Genomic DNA, 20,764 nt, shown 5'->3' with positions numbered 1-20,764 from the left:
CATACATTAGCCAGTAATTTCTTTTAAATATTTGATATGGACAACCCATAACTTCCTTGTACGGCCTATTAAATTATACATATTCTTCTGCTGCACTTCATTTAAACTTATTTCCTCGAGTTTCATTATATTCCTAATTCAATCAGTTCAATTTTCCCTTCCCGGCAAGGCAAAAATTCTTAATAACTCAAACTTCATTAAAAATTACAAAATACAGAAAAACTTAAAACATCAAATACAATTAAAAACAGCTAAAAAAACAATTTTTACAATTAAAATTAGAGCTCGAAACAAAAACAAGCAATTCGACCAGCGGGCAGGAAGAGAAAACTTTCAGTGCACAAAATTTAGTTGCAAAAAGACACTGAAGTTGGTGCACCAACTGATGTACTTCACTATTCTTTTAAGAGTTTCAGATATAAACAAACAACAGCACCACTTAGCACAATTTAAACTTTTAAATTATTGATAATGCTACAACGAATGCATGCAGGTTAACTAAAGGCATAAAAACCTTAGAAAATAAAAGCAATATAATTCAATCACTTTTAGATGAAAAAATGCACAATGTTATGGCAGTCCCCATACACAAATCTCAACGTTCTATGGGTACTTGTTCTTAAGTTATGCGAGATAAATACGTAGAGACGTCACGAAATCTCTTTTGAATCCATTTTACAATTCATTTAAAAAAAAAAGAGTCCTTTATTCTCTCCGTACGTACAAGTATCACACAAAAACATCGTTCAGACGGATTCGAAACCGGTCAAAGTATATATTTTCGTTGAAATATGATAATTTCCCTCACTATGATGAAATACCTTGTAAGGATCTTATGTTTTACTAACGTTTATTTTATTTTAAATCTTTACTATCACTTTTTATTTTCTACTTCCGGCCAGAATTATAAGCGTGAAGGAGTTTATGCAAAGTTGTCTGGCGAACGCCAAGTATTTAAGTGTGGCCTTTTTGCCAAGCAGAGGAGAGGAAGCCGTGAGTTCGAAGCAGGCCGCTTACCTTAGAAGTTACGCAGTTGCTACTTTGCCTTCCAGGCCAGAGGTTTTAATCCTCTTGATAAATTAAACGTATTGTAGTGTTCACAGTCTCTGTGCTACATACGCTTTCTGTTATTATAAGGCCAATCTTATTCTAAAGTTAAATTAGAGTTTAGTTTTATTTTGATATCTTTTAAGTTAGACCCCGAGTGGAGGGTCATTGTATTCCGAAGTACGGAAGTCATTGTATATAAAGAAAAAATAAAGGGTTTTGTATACCCTTCGTCTGTATCCTGTCTACTTACTACAATTAGTGAACATAGCTTTAGTAAGCTCTCTGTTCTAGTCAGGTCATTGTATGTTTCCGAAGAAGGTTAGAAGAAACATTGAACCTGATAGTGGCGCCCGACGAAGAATAACCATGGCCGAGTTTCAAGAAGAACCTGTGCTGCCTGCAGAAACAGCTCAGAATCCAGAAATGCCAGCTGCCGCCCTGGAAGGATTTGGGTATATTGTCCAGACCATGCGCGCTTCGATGAAACCAGAAGCAACGTTTAATGGAAACTCACAGGTAACCAGTTTTTTGGAAAAATTGGATGACCACTTCATGCTCTACCCCGTGCACGAGTTTCAAAAAGTTACCTTAGCTACCAGCGCTTTGAGGGGCCAAGCGCTTAACTGGTTCAAATGTATCGGCAGAAGTCTCTTGGGTCAAGCAGGAAGTCCCACCTATACCTACGAAAATTTCAAGACTGCCCTACTAAAAGCCTTTCCTGTTGTAAGGGATCGTGCGAAATTAGAAACAGAACTTTTCAGTATATATCAACAAAGAATGGAAAACCTCTCGAGTTTTATTTTAAGAAAAATTCACGTTTTCAAGCTCTTGTATGGAAACCGTCCGGATCCTGAAATAATTCAAGTGATTTTGCCGAGGTTACTACCCCAAGTGCAAGACTTTATTGAATTGAGAAATCCGACTACACTGGAAAAATTATTTGAGCTAGCAATCCAGTTTGAAAGTAGAAGAACGGCGGACGTCGAAAGAAGACGCCAATATCAACAGCGAAACCAATTTGGTACGCCAAGACTACAGCAAACTGAAGCACATGGCTACGGAGAAAAAGCGAATCAGTGGGCAAGGAAACCCGAGCATTCAAAAACAGCCGGCGAACGTCGACAGTTCAATAGCAACCCAGGAAAAAAGTCTCAAGGCCAGTGGAGAAAGAAGGAAAGCACCGAAAGAAAAAATAATTTAAACTAAAACGGATTTCTGCTGACGAGAGGGTGCGGAAATCCGAAGGCCACGAAAACCCCTCTTCCTACAAGTTAAATACAGTAATGGTGAAAAATTTAACTCTTCCGAAGATTGAAGTCTTGGTAAATAATATCCCGGCCACCGCACTCCTGGATACCGGCGCGCAGTGTTCCTGTGTGGCAGAAGTCTTTTTTAGAAAGTATTTTCGCAAATACCGCATATATAATGCGGATAATACAACAGTATTAACGGCGCAAGGAGAACAATGTAAGTGCGTAGGTAAAGTACCTTTGTACATCCGTATCAAGGACGAACAAGTAAAGGTGATGTTTTTTATAGTAAAGAATTTGCAAGCACACTTAATACTAGGAATAGACTTTCTTTCAGACGCACAAGCTACACTGGATTTTAATGAAGCGTCTCTTAAGCTGACGATGAAACCAGTGCGTGTGGAAAAGGTTGAACCGCCGAGGTTAAATCTTGACCACCTGCCTAATGACGAGCAAGATAGAATCCGACAAGTGGTAAGTGAATTTGCTTCCTTATTTAGTGATATTCCAGGATTTACCCAGGTTACTAACCATAGTATTGACACCGGAGATGCATTGCCGGTTCGTCAAAAACCATACCGGTATGATAAGAATAAGGAAAAAATTATAGAATGGCATATTACCGATATGCTACGTAAAAAGATCGTAACGCCTATCTCAAGTAGTTATGCTAGTCCGGTGGTTTTATGTAAGAAAAATAATGATTATCCTTTGGAGCATCCAAAAAGGTGGAGATTCGCTATTGATTACCGTAAATTAAATTCCATAACGAAATATCCGGTATATCCGTTACCGATTATAGAAGAAATTTTAAGGAACATAAAATCAACCAAATTTATGACAACTTTAGACTTAACGAATGGTTATTTTCAAATAGGGATCAGGCCTGAGGACGTGCCTAAGACTGCTTTTATAACCAAGTCTGGCACTTATGCATTTTTGCGAATGCCGTTTGGCCTTTCAGGCGCCCCAGCAACATTTCAGCGATGCATGGACATTGTGTTAAGACCTGTTCTCGGAAAGTCCACATTTATCTATTTAGACGATATCATTATTACTAGTGATAATCTAGACCAACATGTACAGGATTTAAGACAGGTGTTTTCTTTATTAAATGAGGCCGGTCTAAAAGTTAATGTCGAAAAATGCAAATTTGCAGCCCCTGAATTAAAATATTTAGGTTACAAAATATCGCAAAAAGGGATCGAGACAGATGAATCAAAAATAATCGCTGTACAAAAGTATCCGACTCCAAACACGGCAAAGAAGCTCTCTTCTTTTCTAGGACTTTGTTCATATTATAGGTCCTTTATAAAAGATTTTGCGGCTATCGCTGAGCCATTGTTAAAATTAAAAAGGAAAAAGGCAAGATTCTCGTGGACGGCCGAAGCCAATAGTGCTTTCGAAAAATTAAAACAAGCATTAACGCAAGCCCCTGTGTTGAAATTTCCTGAAAAGGATGAAAATTTAGAAATTTCAGCGGATGCTTCGGATTATGCGGTAGGAGCGGTACTTTCGCAAAATCAGCAGCCAGTAGCATTTTTTAGCCGAACTTTAAATCAAACACAAAGAAACTATTCCGCGACCGAGAGAGAGGCACTTGCAGTTCTGTTAGCAGTGCAAAAGTTCCGAGTCTATTTTGGAAAGGCGCCGATAACAGTATATTCTGATCATGCGGCGGTAACTAGATTGTACTCTGGAAAAAATTTATCCCCAAGGTTAATAAGATGGGCACTCAAGCTGCAAGAATATAATCTGGTAATCAAGCATACCCCCGGAAAGGAAAATATCGTAGCAGATGCCCTGTCACGAATTAAATTAGACGAACAGGGTAATACCGTAAAAGTTGCAATGCTGACAGCGTGTACAATAAATTCCCGAGAAACTGTAATAACCGAACTGGGTAAGGATCCTGAGTTTGGAAGTATTTATGAGTATTTGAAGGATCCTGAAAATTTTAGCCACCAAGATATTGTGGCGATAAGAAATAGGGCGGCCCATTACGAACTAATAGATGGTCTATTATTTTATACAAAAACTACGAATTCCAACAACGAATTTCGACCTGTTATCCCAGCTAGTCATAGATTAAATATCCTGCAAGAGCTCCATGACAGCCCTTTAGCTTCTCATGCTGGTATTCGAAAAACTACTCAACGCGTACGCGAGGCAGTCTACTTTCCTGAACTGCAAAAGTTAACAAGGGCGTATGTCCAGTCCTGCCCAACATGTCAAGCCGTTAATTATATTAATTTCCGCCCGGCCGGGTTTCTAAATAGTATTAAATCCGAATTTCCAAATGAAATAATCGGCATCGATTTATTGGGCCCTTTCCCAAAAAGTCAGTTAAACAAAAGTCGCTATCTCCTTGTTATAGTTGATCATTTTAGTAAATGGACCGAAATTGTTCCCTTAAAACGAGCCTCCGCGAAATTAGTTACCGATTCTATTTTAAATAAATATATTTTAAAATACGGGGCGCCCCTAAAAGTTATATCGGATAATGTTCCTCAATTTGTAAGTAATATATTTGAAGACATGTGCCAAAAACTGGGCATACGTCATTTAAAAATGGTCCCGTATCGGCCGCAATCAAATATAGCGGAACGGGTCAACAGAAATATAGTGAAAATTATCCGTAGTTATGTTAAAAATTTTCATAAAAGCTGGGATAACTATGTCAATGAATTTGCTTTCGCCCTTAGGACCGCAAAACATGATACAACGGGCAAAACTCCTGCTGAGTTATTTCTAGGCAGAAAGGTTATAACACCGTTAGATAAACTATTTTATGGGCAACAAAGAGCCCCAGAATTTAAAATGGGTGATATAGAAAAACTAATAAAAGAAGCAAAAAAGAATACGGAAGTAGCACAAAGAAAACAAAAATTGTATTATGACTTGAAACGACGGGGAGTAACTTATAAAGTAGGGGATGAAGTACTAAAAATTAAGCATTCACTTTCTTCAGCACCAGAAGATAAAACTGCCAAATTTTTTCCACGCTTTGAAGGACCATATGTTATAGAAAAAATAACTCACGCTGTTGTAGTGTTAAAGGCAAGAAATGGTGAAACCTGTTCCGCAAACATTGACCAGATAAAACCATTCTATGACCGTAATAAAATGCAAATCTTTTCAGATCTTTTGCAGGATCCGGTACGGCAGACACCGCAGGTACAAGTTCCAGAGGTGGGAAAACGACAAGTACAAGGGCAAGCCAATGAGAGACAGAAGCAAGTGAAAAGAAAATTGCCCCGCGGAAAAATTGAAGGTACAAAGAAAAAGAAGCCGTTCCACCGTCCAAAAAACAGAGTTCACGAACACCCCCAGAATGAAGAAGGGAGAAGGACGACGTATGTGGAAAAGACCGGGAGAAAGGACGGCAACTATAACCCGGCTGCGAAACGGAAGATTGACTCATCCGACAGAACTCTCCGCAGCAAAAGTCGCCGAACTGCGGAAGGGCCATCAGCGGCGGAGGAAAAAGTACAAGAAAAATTTGAACGGCCAACAACGAGGTCCAAGCAGGATCACGACAGAAGTTTCCCGGTTCCACCAAGACCAGCTGCCTTCAAACGGCCAAGACCACAAGCAGAGGACAGAAGGAAGATGTTCAAGGGTGGCCGTAGTGGTGAAAAACGGAAGCTTCCAGAGGAAAGCACTGAAGGGCGAGCCCGTACAAGAAGGAGGATCAACCAAGCTACGGTCTGCAGCACCTTTAAAGACTGGGCTTAGAAAAGGATGTCTGAATATTACAAAGATAAGTAAAATTTTATGTTACTTTACAAACTTAAGTTAATCTTTCATTCTTACTGCAAGTGGCAGATTTCAAGAAGTTTTACCTCATGCGAGGTCTACCTTTATCGCCAAAAGGGCGAGAAATGAGTTGTGACCGATTTTCTTATTATGTTTTTCAATTACTCGCGCGTAAAACTAAAGTTGATGTATAATACCGTTGTGTAAAGACTTAAATATTGTAAAAAGTTATTGTATAAATTTTATTTAAAACATTCTAACAAGAAAGAAGTTTTAGTCTGAAAGACTTTTTGAAATGTAGTATTATTTCAATGTAGAAAGAATTGGCACTTGCTTTGAAAAGAATAGAAGTTAACAATGTACTACTAATGTATGTTTTCAAATGTGTAAAATTAACGGCATCTTGATACGTTCTTGTATACATGTGAACTGTTATTTTGAATGTTTAGAAATACCGTGATATGGTAAAAGTGAAAGTAATGTTAAAAAATTTGTTATTCGTGTGACTGTAAAGATTAAATCATGGTGAATATGTGTTAAAGGTTGAATGATGTAGTTAGGCTCTCTGACGCTACACTTTAGAGTTAGCCACTTTCAGAATAGTACCTCAGGGTCTAGAGTTGAAATTAGGGTGTGTTAAGAGGTCTCGTATGTTGAATTTTAACACGTTAGTGTTTTGATTGTAGGAGGAAGTGTTGAACACATAGACAGAAACACATTCGTGTTTGGTGTTTTTACAACACATGTCAGAGAGCACGGGGAGAGATAATTAAAATAGTCATGAATGAAATAAGAATGTTAAGAAAAGTATATTCTATATGTTATTTGCAATGTCATTCTGTAACATTTCATTAAACTAGTTTTCCTTCCAGATCTCTGGAAGGAACCAGAATTGAATAAAGCTCCTGTTTTGATGCAGTACAGATGAAAAAGAAAAAAGATTGTTGTATATTCCGGGAGCTGCTATTGTAACAAATTTCTTTCTTTTAAAATTTTCTAGTTTCTAGCTAAGTTATGACTGTAAAAGGTTGGCCTCGCGTTAGTTTCTAGAGCTAAAAGTTTTCAACAAGGTCGTTTTAGACCTCAGTTTCAAACTAATTAACTCTGGCGGGAAGTATGTAAGGATCTTAAGTTTTACTAACGTTTATTTTATTTTAAATCTTTACTATCACTTCTTATTTTCTACTTCCGGCCAGAATTATAAGCGTGAAGGAGTTTATGCAAAGTTGTCTGGCGAACGCCAAGTATTTAAGTGTGGCCTTTTTGCCAAGCAGAGGAGAGGAAGCCGTGAGTTCGAAGCAGGCCGCTTACCTTAGAAGTTACGCAGTTGCTACTTTGCCTTCCAGGCCAGAGGTTTTAATCCTCTTGATAAATTAAACGTATTGTAGTGTTCACAGTCTCTGTGCTACATACGCTTTCTGTTATTATAAGGCCAATCTTATTCTAAAGTTAAATTAGAGTTTAGTTTTATTTTGATATCTTTTAAGTTAGACCCCGAGTGGAGGGTCATTGTATTCCGAAGTACGGAAGTCATTGTATATAAAGAAAAAATAAAGGGTTTTGTATACCCTTCGTCTGTATCCTGTCTACTTACTACAATTAGTGAACATAGCTTTAGTAAGCTCTCTGTTCTAGTCAGGTCATTGTATGTTTCCGAAGAAGGTTAGAAGAAACATTGAACCTGATAACCTTATCTGGATTCTCCGCTTGCCATCAGTTTCTTATTCCTCTCCGACGACCCATGACTATCCGTAGATTACTACAAATGTTTTACTGCATAAATTCCTGAATTGTTAACTGATTTTCTTCTATCTTCAGTGAAACTGCTTTTAAATTCTCGAACTTTATGTGACATTTTTGGATATTTGATCCTTTAGTTAAAAGATAGACATGCATACGATTAATATATGGAAAGACAGAGTCCTGTTGTAAAGTATATTCTTCTTCCTCAACAGCGGGCCCTTGAGGTGTAATTAGAAGTACCAATGGGGGGATGGATTCGAAGTTCGAATCCCTGCGAAGGCAGCGTAAATTTTATTGTTTTCTGCTCTGATAAACCTCTAATGATTTTAAGCCAAAAAAGCACAAGAAAGAACACTTAATAAACAGCACACCGGCAGCTGATGTTCTTCCTCTCCAAAAGAAACGTTCTACAGCTATACAGATGTTTTCGAGAATTTTTTTTTGGGGGGGGGAGGATAGATGTCAATAACTGAGCTGCATTTCAACATATAATCCGGTTTGTTACGCGTTTGACCACTGATTGAAATAAGAAAAATCCCAACGATGGGATGAAGAAAAAAGAAACATGAACAAGCACGCCACCGTTTTCATAAAAAATAATATAAACCACAAATAACAGAAGCTCTATGTACATTCGCGAAATTTAGTGATTAATTTGCTCATGGCAGTGACTTCTGCGTTTCCATTAATTTTTTTAAGATTAGTTATTGGTTATAGTAGCCTTATCATGTGCTTTTCGTTCACAACTTTGAACACTAACTCTGTTATTCACTTGTAGAGTTGACTACATTCCCTTTTGTGTGAAAACTGGAAAAGGAGTAACTTCACAGAAAATTTACAATGCGTCAACTCGACGCGAACAAACTACGCCTCTTGTTGGGAAGTTACTAAAATCAGATAATGAAACTAAAAATTTGAAGATATGTACAAGTGATAGAACTAAATTACAGGGCTCAGCTAAATTCCGTTTATTAAATCCCCGTCGAAAACTAGTGGCCGCAAGTAAATGCAATTAACCACGTGAACCAGCAATAACTCTGCGAGCAAACGCTTAAACAGCAGAGGTGACAACTGTAGCCTAACTCTTCCTCTTTCCTACCGAAACTCGGTTTTTAAACTATTTTTTGAACATAGAATTTGCCTCGCTACCAAATTTAAGTATTCTGGCATTGACAATTAGGAGAATGAAGGCCTATAGGAAAGTTTAAAATTAAACTTGTTAGTTAAAATAAATATACACTGATTTCTACTAAATCACAAATGAAATATTTTAATTTATTATTTTTACCTTTTATACGAAACAAAAAATATTTCCACAGTCTTCCAGCGATTAGCGTAACATAATTTTGAATCATAATTCTCTCTTAATTCTACAGTATACTGAATTCATTTTAATAAACAGTGTGCGAAAGTACCAAACTAACAAGTTTTTGGCCATTATCATAGATGGATAAAACGATACGTTGCTAGGGCATGACTTTAAGTGTGATAAAATACTTCTGTGATTTTTGTGTGCAAGAAATCTTTAGTAGCTTTAGAATAGTTAAATTAATACTTCTTGTTCCGACGCCGAAGGATTTGCTAACAGCATGTGTGAAACAAAGCACCCAGCTGAAATCTTTTTTGTATATAAATAAAATGTAGTATATGTAGTTCAAAGTGTTATCTAAATTAGAGCTATTACAGTAAATAGAAGACTGTAGTATTGCTGTGACCGATATTAAGATGCACAAAATTTTTCTTAATTGTTTATTATTTCAAGTTTCAGAGATTACAGTTCATAATAAAACGATGAACCACTGAGACGTATTAATGGCACATTCTCCGTGTACGCATTGCATAGAAAAAATGGGTAAAGTATGAAACCGTTGGTCAATTTAAATGAGGTCAAATTAAAATATCGTGTAACCCAAAATAAACCAAACCCAAAACAAGTGAAGTCTCGCACATTTTAAGTATTTTTAAAACTGTCAAAAATGTTACCAAGAGTGTGTGGATTTATGGTACAAAATGCTTTTGCAGAAAATATTCTGTACCATTAATCCACATCTTCCTGATAACGTACATGGCTGATAGATGCAAAATAGATGCAATTGGACGGACGGTTGGCAAAATAGATTGCGATTGCATCTATTTTGCCTTCCGATTGCATCTATTTTGCCAACCGTCCGTCCGGCCCAGGCCATATATAAAGCAGTGAATACTTTTTGTAACCTCTTTAAATAAGTGTATCCAAGAAATTTAAACAGTATACTAAAAAAAAATACTACAAGCATAAAGTACCAGCAGCATTTTTGTATTCTAATAAAAAAAACTGCTTGATTCTAAATCCAGTTTGGAAATTTTGCGATTTCAGATTAAAATCGTTGGCTGGTCGGTTGGTTTAAAAGGGTATTATATGCAAATGAATCCACGAATTAGCATTTTTTATTCAATATTTATTTGTGATCAGTTCAAAAAGTTGGTAATAACAAAAAATCTCTCTAGTAGTGTTACATTGAATTTTTAAACCGTGGTATATGGAACCTATCTTTACCAACTGTGTTATGGTAAATTATTTTGATAAAAGATCTTTGATTTTTGTCTGTCTGTTTTTTCTAGTATCCGTGATTTCTGTCATTTTATTTGCAGCTGCTTCAGTGTAATTTCAAGTTTAACTGTTGCAGTACATGCGCGAGTTCATACTTTTTCTCATTTTAGAATATGCTGAATTTTTGCACAAGGAGGGAAAATATTATGATTTCGCAGAGGTAAAAGAGGAAATTGAGAAAGAAACAATGAGAGATCCAGGACCTACAGGGTTTTCCTCGAAGCCGATTTCGTTGAAAATATATTCACCTAAAGGTAAATGTTTTATAATTTAAAATTTTAAGTTTTGGTCGCTTTTCTTTCTTACGTGCATTTTCTTTTAGAAATTATAAGGTTACCGTGTAGTGATTCATATTACGTTTGATCTTTCGTTTGATAGATTCCCTTTAAGCCACCTTTTGTTTTTATGAACATAGATATAAATTAACTGTTATTGCTGTATTTGTTCGTCCATTTTGAAAAAGATTAATTGAAATTTGGGACTTTCCTTCTGTAGAACAGCATGTGGTAGGATTATTTTCCAAAATTATGGGAGATCTTAACCGTCGAAAAAGCGCGTATTTGATGGGCACAACTAACAAAATTTTAAAACGATAAGCAAATGGAGATGCAATATTTGTAATTGCACTCCGTTTCATTTACATCTGATTGAGAAAATTAGCATGTTTTAAAGTGTGATTTCTTGTATGTGTGTCTTCTAGTGATTTATTGTGTGTAAGAATATATAAAGATAGCATATTAATTAATTTTATAATAATATATATATATATATATATAGTAAAGATCGTTTTAAGGGAAAACACACCATGTAAAAAATCCTCATTCCTCACACCTTTCACAGAACTGATAGTCAATAAGGTTTACATCAGACGAAAGTGAGATGTTACGTGAGTGTTGTTAAATCTCATTAACATACCTCATTTACATAAAACGCGATACGGAAATCTCATTCTGGCAGGGAGTTGTACGTGGAAAAAAGAGTTTAAAGGAAAGGGTTTCAAAATTAAAAATAAGTATTAGAAAAATAAAATAATCCCTACAAAATGTATATGTATTTTTCGAGTTTTTGAAAGGAGGGAAGGGAAATGATCATCTAGCATTGGTGAAAGGCGTACACGGGGTAAAAACGTTTAGGAACAACTGGGCTACATGAATCAATACCGTCAGATTATGAGCCTTAACTATTTTATACAGGTGCATCACAAAAATTGTTTCTTTTAAATCTATTAAATGTACTTGGTATCTTTGAAATTTAATTCTGGGAAAAGACAAGCATAAAAGCTGAGATAATTCAATGTCATTGCCAGACCTGATGTTATAAATACGATTTTATTAATAGTGTTGGCATAAGCAAAAAAATAATCTTAATGTACATTCTTATAATATATTAACTCTAAAATTATCTGAAATATAGGATTCTGATGTTTGAAACTTTCTCTTTCTAGTTCTGAAACTTACGTTAGTTGATTTACCAGGCCTTATAAGGAATGTTGTCAATGGTCAGCCTGATAGCAGCATAGAAGAAGTACGAAATATGGTGTTAAAATTTATCAAGCAACCCAATAGCCTCATCTTAGCTGTAAGCCCAGCTAACCAAGACATAGCAAATTCTGATGCTCTAAATATTGCTTATGAAGTGGATCCCAAAAGTAAGACATTATTTTAATCAATTTATCTTATGTATAAAGCAGTACTTTAATTGTTCCTGAGGTAATATAAAACCAATCGCGAGGTTCACAAAACATTTGCACTAAACGCCTTATCTCTCATTCCACAGTAGCTGACTAGAGCTGTCAAAGTTTTCTTTTATATAAAAATGCAGATTTCTGTGATAAATTGCCTAAATAGTTCTTAAGATGCAATTTTAACAACTAGATAATCAACATATCAGTTAACAACAGATAATCAACAGATAACCACCGCGGACAGCAATGCACGAAGAAACACGTCTAGGCATAGAGTCAATAAGAGTGCGGATGGTGTCCTCAGGGATGTCTCTCCATTGCCTTTCAACCATTTGCCACAGTTCGTCTTCTGAAGGAGGCAGGGGCAGAGTCTGCAAACGGCGTCCAATCACATCGCACACATGTTCAATTGGTGACATGTCAGGAGAGTACGGTGGCCAGGGAAGCATCTGTATACCTTACAGAGCATGTTGGCAGATGCGAGCACTGTCTGGTCGGGTGTTATCCTGCTGAAAAATTGCATTAGGCAGCCCCTGAAGGTAGGGAATTGCCACCGGTCGCAGTGCATTATCCAAGTATCCTTGGGCCGTCATAGTGCCCTGAATACGAAATAGAGGTAACCTTGAATCGTAGGCAATAGCGAATTGTAGGCAGTGTACAGAGCTGTTCACATTGTCAGGCGACAATGAAAACAATGCATAATAAAAATACTTCAAAAAGGGGGAAATTGTGTCTTTTATTTTATCTTTAAAAACCTTGACTTGGTGGTGGAAGACGGTAACTTCCAGTTTCCATGTCGTCTGTCAGAAATATTAGTATAGTTCGAACGCCTCATCCGCGACCATGAGCGCACATACGCAGGCGCCATTCGAACGGAATTATTCTCAAAATAGGGTGGATGAACTTTCTTTCCTTCCAGCATAGCTCTTTCCGGAGAAGACCTTTCAAGTCGCAGCAAGTAATAGCGCCCCTTTTGGATGAGTTTATGTGTTTTGGCAGAATGCCAACCAGGGTTGCGCTTGAGACGGTCGAACGACACTGGTATGCAAAAATTAAGGACGAGACGGTTTTTTTCAATACAACTTTGTACAAAAGCTTTCCAAATCAACACATTTAATACCGTAAGATCCCCAATACGTAAGAACATGAGTAATGTAAGCAACACTTACTAAAAGAGAAATCAGAGGGATAAAAAGAAGCTTTATTGAAAAAGTAGCATGGAGCGGAGATCGTGCCGGCCAATCCAAACGTTCAATATCCGCACTCTCTTAAGAGCTGTTCGGCAGCTATTGTGCGATGACATGGTGCATTGTCGTCCATGAAAAGGAACTGCGGACCCATAGCGCCTCTAAAAAGACGCACATATGGAAGAAGAATCTCGTTACAATAACTTGCCTGAACCTGCGTCGAAGATGTGAAGGTCTGTACGACTACCAAGCATGATGCCTCCCCAAACGAGAACACCGCCACCTCCATACCTGTCCCTTTCAATAATGTTCGAGGGATGATTGCGGCTTCCCTGCTTTCTCCAGATGAGTATGCGATGAGAATCGCTACTCAGACTGAATCTGCTCTCATCTGTAAAGAGTGCTTGTCCCCATTCATTGTCTCTCCAATTCCGGTGTTCCCGGCACCACAGAGAACGCCTTCTCCGATGAGCAGGCGTTAGAAGTACACACCGTACAGGGCGTCGTGCAAACAGACCACCACCGTGCAGTCTTCTGGCCACGGTAAAACGCGATATCGGTCGTCCAGTCGCCTGTGTCGTGTGTCTAGCGATTTCTCCCGCTGTGTGGCGCCTGTTTCTTTTGGCCTGTAAGGCAATATACCGGTCATCTGCGGGTGTGGTTCCTCGTGGACGACCACTACTAAACCCCCGGATAGCTGTTCCTGTAGTTTGAAATTGTCTCCAAAGTCGTAAAACGATGCTGTGAGCAATTCCGAATTCTGCAGCCACACTTGTCACACTGCGGCCTTCTTCCAACTTCCCAATGATTCGACCTCGGGTAAAAGCATCCAGATGTCGTCTAACAGATTGATTATTCGCCATTTCTCGCTGAGGCAGCAACTCGGCGTGATTTTAACTGATATACGGCGTGCAATCTCTTTGTCAGAAATACTGATCTTACACCGGCAACATGCTTTATACTACTCAGACACTCCCCCATTACGTCTACCTGCATATCTGCGCATGTGCTACCTACCTTACGTCCGACGATTGACTTCTTTAGATTGCAAAATTTGTCTTGAAAAGTTACGAAACCTTCTGGTTGGGACATGGATATACCTCCATCATTTTTTTTCCATTCAGATAAGCTGTTTAGACATATATCTGAGGGAAAACAAGGAGAAGACATGGAAGAAAGGAAGATTTATAAGAAATATAATTTCGCGGATGACGATGAAGAACGCTTGTTGAATGTAGAGACTGGGATTGGTACCAGTACACTCGATATATGCATGTATAATAAAAGACTGTTCACAGTTTCATTTTCAAAATTCATACTGGTCAAAAATGAATTAAGAAATCGTGTGACTCAATCTCGTTTGAATAATTTAAGTTAGATGAATATTGAAAATGAAATATTATTAGCAGTTGATTTTGAAGAAACAATTAACGATTTCGCAAATTTAATATGTAGAAAAAGAATTTTGTAATAAAACTTCATTTCATTATTGATTGCTTTTATTAAACTTATTAATTAAATATTGAAATAAAAGGGACGGAGGTGGAGCCTACTTTAGCATAGGGGCCCAGGACCTCAAGAAGTCTTAAAGACGTCCCTGAGAAACATACATACATACATACATTCATAAAAATTCTTGATTATTTCATTTCTTTAAATATAATGCAGGGCGTAATATTTGGTGGCAACAATTTGAAAAGTGATTCAGATTTTCATAGTGATTCAACCCAAAATGGAGAGTAATAGCCCTTCTGGAGTAACGCCAATTTGGGCTAATAAATTAATGTTTAAAGCTGTTGTCTTTGTTTCATTTAAAAGAGAAATAAGTACTTAGATCTGCGCAGCAAAACTAGAAATTCTTTGAATGATTTCTGTGTAAAAAAAATACTTAACCATTTCTGAAGTTCTTTGAAAAAAAAAACTGTAAAGTAATATTTCATTATAAAATTGAGATTATACTTTCTTTTTTCAGGGGACAGAACAATAGGTGTATTGACAAAGCTAGACCTGATGGATTCTGGAACAGATGCTCGTGATATTCTGGATAACAAAAAGATTTATCTTAGTAGAGGTTGCACTTAATTACTGATATTTTAAAATTGAATTGATATTTTTTTCAATTATTTCTTGTTAACAGTTTGTGTTTTTCCTTATGCATTAACTATATTGTCTAATTTCTATTGTCAGTTTATTAATGCATGACAAAATTAGCATGGTAGAAGCGCATGATAAAATTCTTCTGAGTGATGTGATTAATTTATCTGCATGTAATACAATAGTTTTTTAACTGTTGAGCTTTATGTTGATCTGTCAGCATATTTATGTGCTCAGAGTAAAGTTAATTTAATCTGATAGCAAAATATAAGTAGATATATTTCAGTGTGCGGGGTTAGAATGTTGTTATCAAGTGAAGGGAATGTAAAGATGGAAAATAAATTCTCCTTGGAGAGAAGCTGAGCTATTTTCTTTGCGTTAAAATTAAATCAAAACATTTAAAGGAAAAACTTTTTTAGCCATATAAAGAATTGTATGATATAACTTTGGTTTGATTTCAGAGAACAAACTCTGTTTACTAATTTCCAGTCAGTGACAAAATTCATGAAAAGAATGCCCATTAATTTAAGTCAAAAAATTTGTTAATAAGGAAAATTCTTTTGTCAACATATGACAAAGCAAATTAGTAACAGCAGTTCTCATCGTTAATAGAATATTGTGATTTCGAGAATATTTATGCTGGTCAAATGAGGTATTTTAATGTTTATTGCACCTTAAATACAGCTCTCTAGCTGCTAACTTATATCATTCTCAGAAAAAAAAGTAAACCATATTTTTTAGAATTAATCAGATTTACATAAAATCAAGGTAAAGATCTTACGATTGTGTGTGTGTTGTCACACGTAATGATTACTGGTGCTAAATCCCACTGTTTGGTGACAGTTTCTCATTGTCAAAAATGCTCTATGAGTGATACTGGTGAGAGTAGTTCTCGTGAGTGGTAGATCGTTTGTTTGACTAAATCTTTGAAATCTTTCATATATATTCCTGCTCCGTATAATCGAAGCCACCTAATATAATTGCAGTTAATGCCATAATTTTAATATTGTTATTGAAATGGAAGCACTTCCGCAGAGAACCCGGTAAATGTAAACATCGCCAACTTTGGCGATAATAGTTCAAAACTGGTAACCCAGCAGATTTATCCTATTCGCTTGTTCGAAGTTTGCAACCATTCCTTTTGCGTTCATTTTGTTGAATTATCACTGTTGTTGTTCGCATTTGCAGATTTATATTATTCTTCTCTTATTTATTATTATTTTTTCTGAATTTTTTAACAATGAATAGATAGAAATACTATTTTCGTAGATAGATGCCGGTTCTCCTCGGGGATGAAAGGAGGAAAATACGGCGGGAGGGGTGAATGCTAATTTGTAACAAGGCTGTTCACGTTGTGTTCTTAATTATTAACAGCTCTTAAGAACCATGAGCAAAATCATGAGGTTTCCAACCTCTAAAATAATTTGTTTCCGTAGGCCGCAAAAATGTGTATGTGCATTTTAAATAAATAAATAATGCTATTTTTATTATTAGTTATTGTCATCTAAAATTATGAGAATAAATCAATTTTGATGGCGTAAAATTTTAACGAGATAATGTTAATGCTTTTCTAACAATAACCTTTCAGACGATGGCAGGTGTGACATAAATAGATGATTAAATTGAAATCAAAAATATTATTGATTATCTAAGATGACAGAATAGTTTGATGCATCACCATGGTTATCAAAATTAGCAAACCACTGCTGGTGTAAGGAATATATTGTTTTCTGTGTTAACTGGAATTTAAGACAATTTTTTTTCGTTTATCGCGTTTAACCGGTTAATTTCAGTACAATTATACTAATTTATATTTTTAAATGAATATATCACGTTTAACCGGTTACTTTTACATCTACATGCTTATTATCTGTGAATTTTTACTACCACATGCTTAATATATTGTTTTGTTTGATAATTTGAATTTACATGCACTAAAAATCACGTTTACGGCAAAGAATCTGTTTACGGCTCGGATCATCGTCGATGAACCGCGAGCTTGGCGAGTAAAAATGCGACGGCGCCAACGGGTTCTTTCCCGAAGCGCCAACGGGTTCTCTGCGGATGAAAACCTGTTGAAATACTTATTGCTGAAGTCTTGCTTATTTGTATCCAAAAACATGGGAAATAACATTTAGTGTGATTTACATTTGCCAGTATATCAAAATTAATTTTACAAATTGCCAAATGACCGAAAAATATCACCAAATATGGGATTAAGCATGCTTGGTTTTATTCTCTTTAAAATTAAAAAGCAACCTTTTGTTGAAGATGCTCAGACAAAGGTTTGTCTTAGTAGGAGTAAAAAAGAAGAAAAACAATTACTTCTGAAAAAAAGTTACACGAAACTAAGGTTGCTTTTTTGTTTATTTTAAATTTTACCTTGCCAAATTCTCTTAACCATGTACCAAGGAACTCAGTTTCCAAGTTTATGAAGATCTGTTGAACTAATAAATTCAACGAAATTTAAATAAACTTGTTTTTATGTGCTATGTCTTTTCGTTGTATCTGGAGCTTTACATTTGATGAATGTTCATTCATGGGAAGCACTCATTTTTTATTTAGTCCTTTTTTTGTCATTTGTAGTTATTTTTTATTTCTTTCTTAAACATTTAAGAAATAATAAATAATTTATTATTTTATAATTTAAGAAATAAATCTTGTTTTCGATTTTAGGATTTTCATTTTACCAAAAAGCTGTTCACATATGTAGGTACTTCCAAAGGTAGAAAACATGAAAGGGTGCATGTTTACGAATTCCTGGAGTCTTTGATTACGTACTTCGAATAAAAATCAATTAATGTACGATTTTCAAGAAACTTGCATTTTACTGCAGAGTCACACTGAAAATCTATAAATTCTAATTGAAGTTCCGGTGGAACACTTCCAACATCTACTGAAAATGGCAAGAAGAATATTCTCATAAAAATTTCATTTTCACGAAAATCGGAAAATCTGCTTTTGAATTCCTCTTTCAAATCTGAAATGCATTGCACATAATTATTTGAATTCCATGTTGTAGAGTTCTTCTCACACTCCATCAATTTTGGAAAGTGAGTGGAATTCTTATTTAGCAACTGACTTTCCACAGGGTTAATTTTCACAAATCAACAAAGATTATGAACAAGTAGATCTTCTCCCAGTAAGCGGTAGTTCAGACACTTGAGATGACCTGTAATATCAACACAGTCTCTCAACCATTTTTCATCACTAAACTCATGCGGCACCTTGAGCTTTGGCGAAGTAATGACGAAAGATTGACGTCTCTTGCAAACCTGCTAGAGATTACCCTTTTTATGGAACTGAGATTTTATGCGTAGTCAAATTTTTTATTTTTAAAATTTCATAAAATGAAGTGAAATTTTTGAAAAACTCGTCATTTTCACAAACTTTTATCTCAAGTAACATCAGGCATGTCAATAAAATATTTTGAATATCAAGAATAAAAGAAAAAACGTTTTTTACGACGAAAACCTCACAAGGCAATTTTTCTTAAAATCAAAATTTCTTAAAATTTTTCAATTTTTCTTCAAATTCAAAAGTGGGGCCACTTCAGCAGGCCACACGTGCCTTGTGGTCCATGGGTTGAAGACCACTAGTCTATTGAATTGATGAAATTACATATAATTCCTCAACTATGTCTTTTCATATTACGATCATTGAGCTCCTTAGTCAAACACACTAAACCAAAGCTTTCATTGGGGTTAATTTTCATTGAAATTGTTTTCAAAATAATGTGCGTCTTTTGGTTAGGCAAAAGAACTTAATTTGAAGCTGTGGTTTCTTTGGAACCGTACGCCTTTTGACCCTGAGAACGTTTTGAATTCTCTGCACATATGTCACATGATTATTGCACAGAACGCAGTTCACAGAATTCTTGCATTTGTCATTCATATGACTACTTCTGAAAAGCATAAAAATTATTTTTTCTTTTTCATTAAGGACTTCTTATTAGTCCAAAGGGATTTGAATCCCGAAGGACTATTAGTTTCGTTTTGGCATTTTGCGTCGGACTCATAAATGTCGGTTCACTTTTCAAACTGTTGCCACAAAATGTTAGAGTCCTGCATTATATTTGAAGAAATTAAATAATGAAAAATCTGCATAAATGTATGTATATTTCTCGTATTGTGATAAAACAACGGTACATAGAGTCATCGAATTTTGAATAACGTAATCCTCCAACGAATATGAGCATGTGGAAGACCAAATTTGAAATTTGAAATTTGTTTTATGATCGATTTCCTATTTTTTAAAACTTTGACGAATTTTTGATTAACAAACTCAAGGATTTCAAAGCGAGCAATGGCAACGTTGTGCAGAAAAAACATTTTTATCTCCAGCGCGTGAGTCTCTGTATCGGAAATTCTAAAGATATGCTCGTTTTAAAACTATTTTGCGATATTGCTGTTGCACTGGATCTTATGGTTTAAGTGCGAGGAACATGATATTTAATAAAGAAAGGTAACACACAAAATGTTAAAAAACGCCCCTTTGGACGTAATTTAAAATCTGAAACATTTCAGATTTTTTTTTCTTCTAATGAAATTTCGGGGCTTATAGCACACAAAACACATAAATGTTTCATTTTTTCCAACTCTTCTGCATAAACGCAAGTAGCTGTGGCCGGTACAGAAACATCTTTGTTCCAACGTGGAAAATCTGTTCTCGTAAGGTGAAGTCTTTCTTCACTTTCAGTGTCTACCGTGAGAAATTCGACAGATTATTTTTAACATATGACTTTTTTGACTTTAACAAGAAGAAAGTTCTCATACTCTTAATAGCTCTTCTGGAATCGCCCATTCAACAAGAGTATAAAGCTTTGCAGCTTATGTATTACTTTTAACATCTACTTTTTTTAATGTTCTTAGCTGTATTTCTAACATATTATATAAATTTGCCAGTGACATAGTTCCATTTTTTTTGGCTTGATCCAAAATCAAATTTAAAAGTTTACATACATCAGTTTCTTCTAATAACTCCTTGTGTGAGAATTTTGACTTCAGCTATTTAAGAACTTCTTTGTAATTTGCTCTAGGTGGGAAATAATTTTCTAAAAGTTCTCTTGCTGGAGATCTAGCAACTGTAGCTTGAAGAAATACTGAAACTTGTCGTTTTCATCACTGAATTTTGTCATCAACAGTCTTTCTGAACTGAACCCAAAATCCCAACCAATTTCTGCTTTCGCCATAACGTTTCTGCAGCTGTAACTGTAGAAGCAAAAAATTTCGCTTTTCATTATTCTCTGAAGTAGAAAAAAGAACCTGTGCTAAAAGCTGATATTAAGTTTTTCTAAATGCTAAACATTTTACAGTCTACTTCCTTTTCATTACAGCAATTTTATCCCTGTATTCTTTATTTTTATTGCAATCAATTACATATTCAATTTCTTCTTTCAATTTCAGTA

The 20,764-nt window shown here is 35.7% G+C and overlaps 1 protein-coding gene across 1 annotated transcript in view; it reads left to right on the top strand.

Annotated features, from left to right (window-relative positions):
• LOC118204649 (dynamin-1-like) overlaps window positions 1-20,764 on the top strand; it is an 89,537-nt gene that overhangs the window by 55,341 nt on the left and 13,432 nt on the right. Inside the window, exons 4-6 of the mRNA XM_085812420.1 lie at window positions 10,503-10,646; window positions 11,837-12,040; window positions 15,236-15,334. Coding sequence (XP_085668546.1) covers window positions 10,503-10,646; window positions 11,837-12,040; window positions 15,236-15,334 — 447 coding nt within the window. The remainder of the gene's footprint in view (window positions 1-10,502; window positions 10,647-11,836; window positions 12,041-15,235; window positions 15,335-20,764) is intronic.

Source organism: Stegodyphus dumicola, chromosome 3 (genome assembly GCF_044657685.1).
Source record: "Stegodyphus dumicola isolate Sdum_Otavi_A_Nest chromosome 3, ASM4465768v1".
Classification (NCBI taxonomy): Eukaryota; Metazoa; Arthropoda; class Arachnida; order Araneae; family Eresidae; genus Stegodyphus; species Stegodyphus dumicola.
The sequence above is the reverse complement of the archived record's forward strand: the minus strand, read 5'-3'. Positions and strand labels throughout refer to the sequence as shown.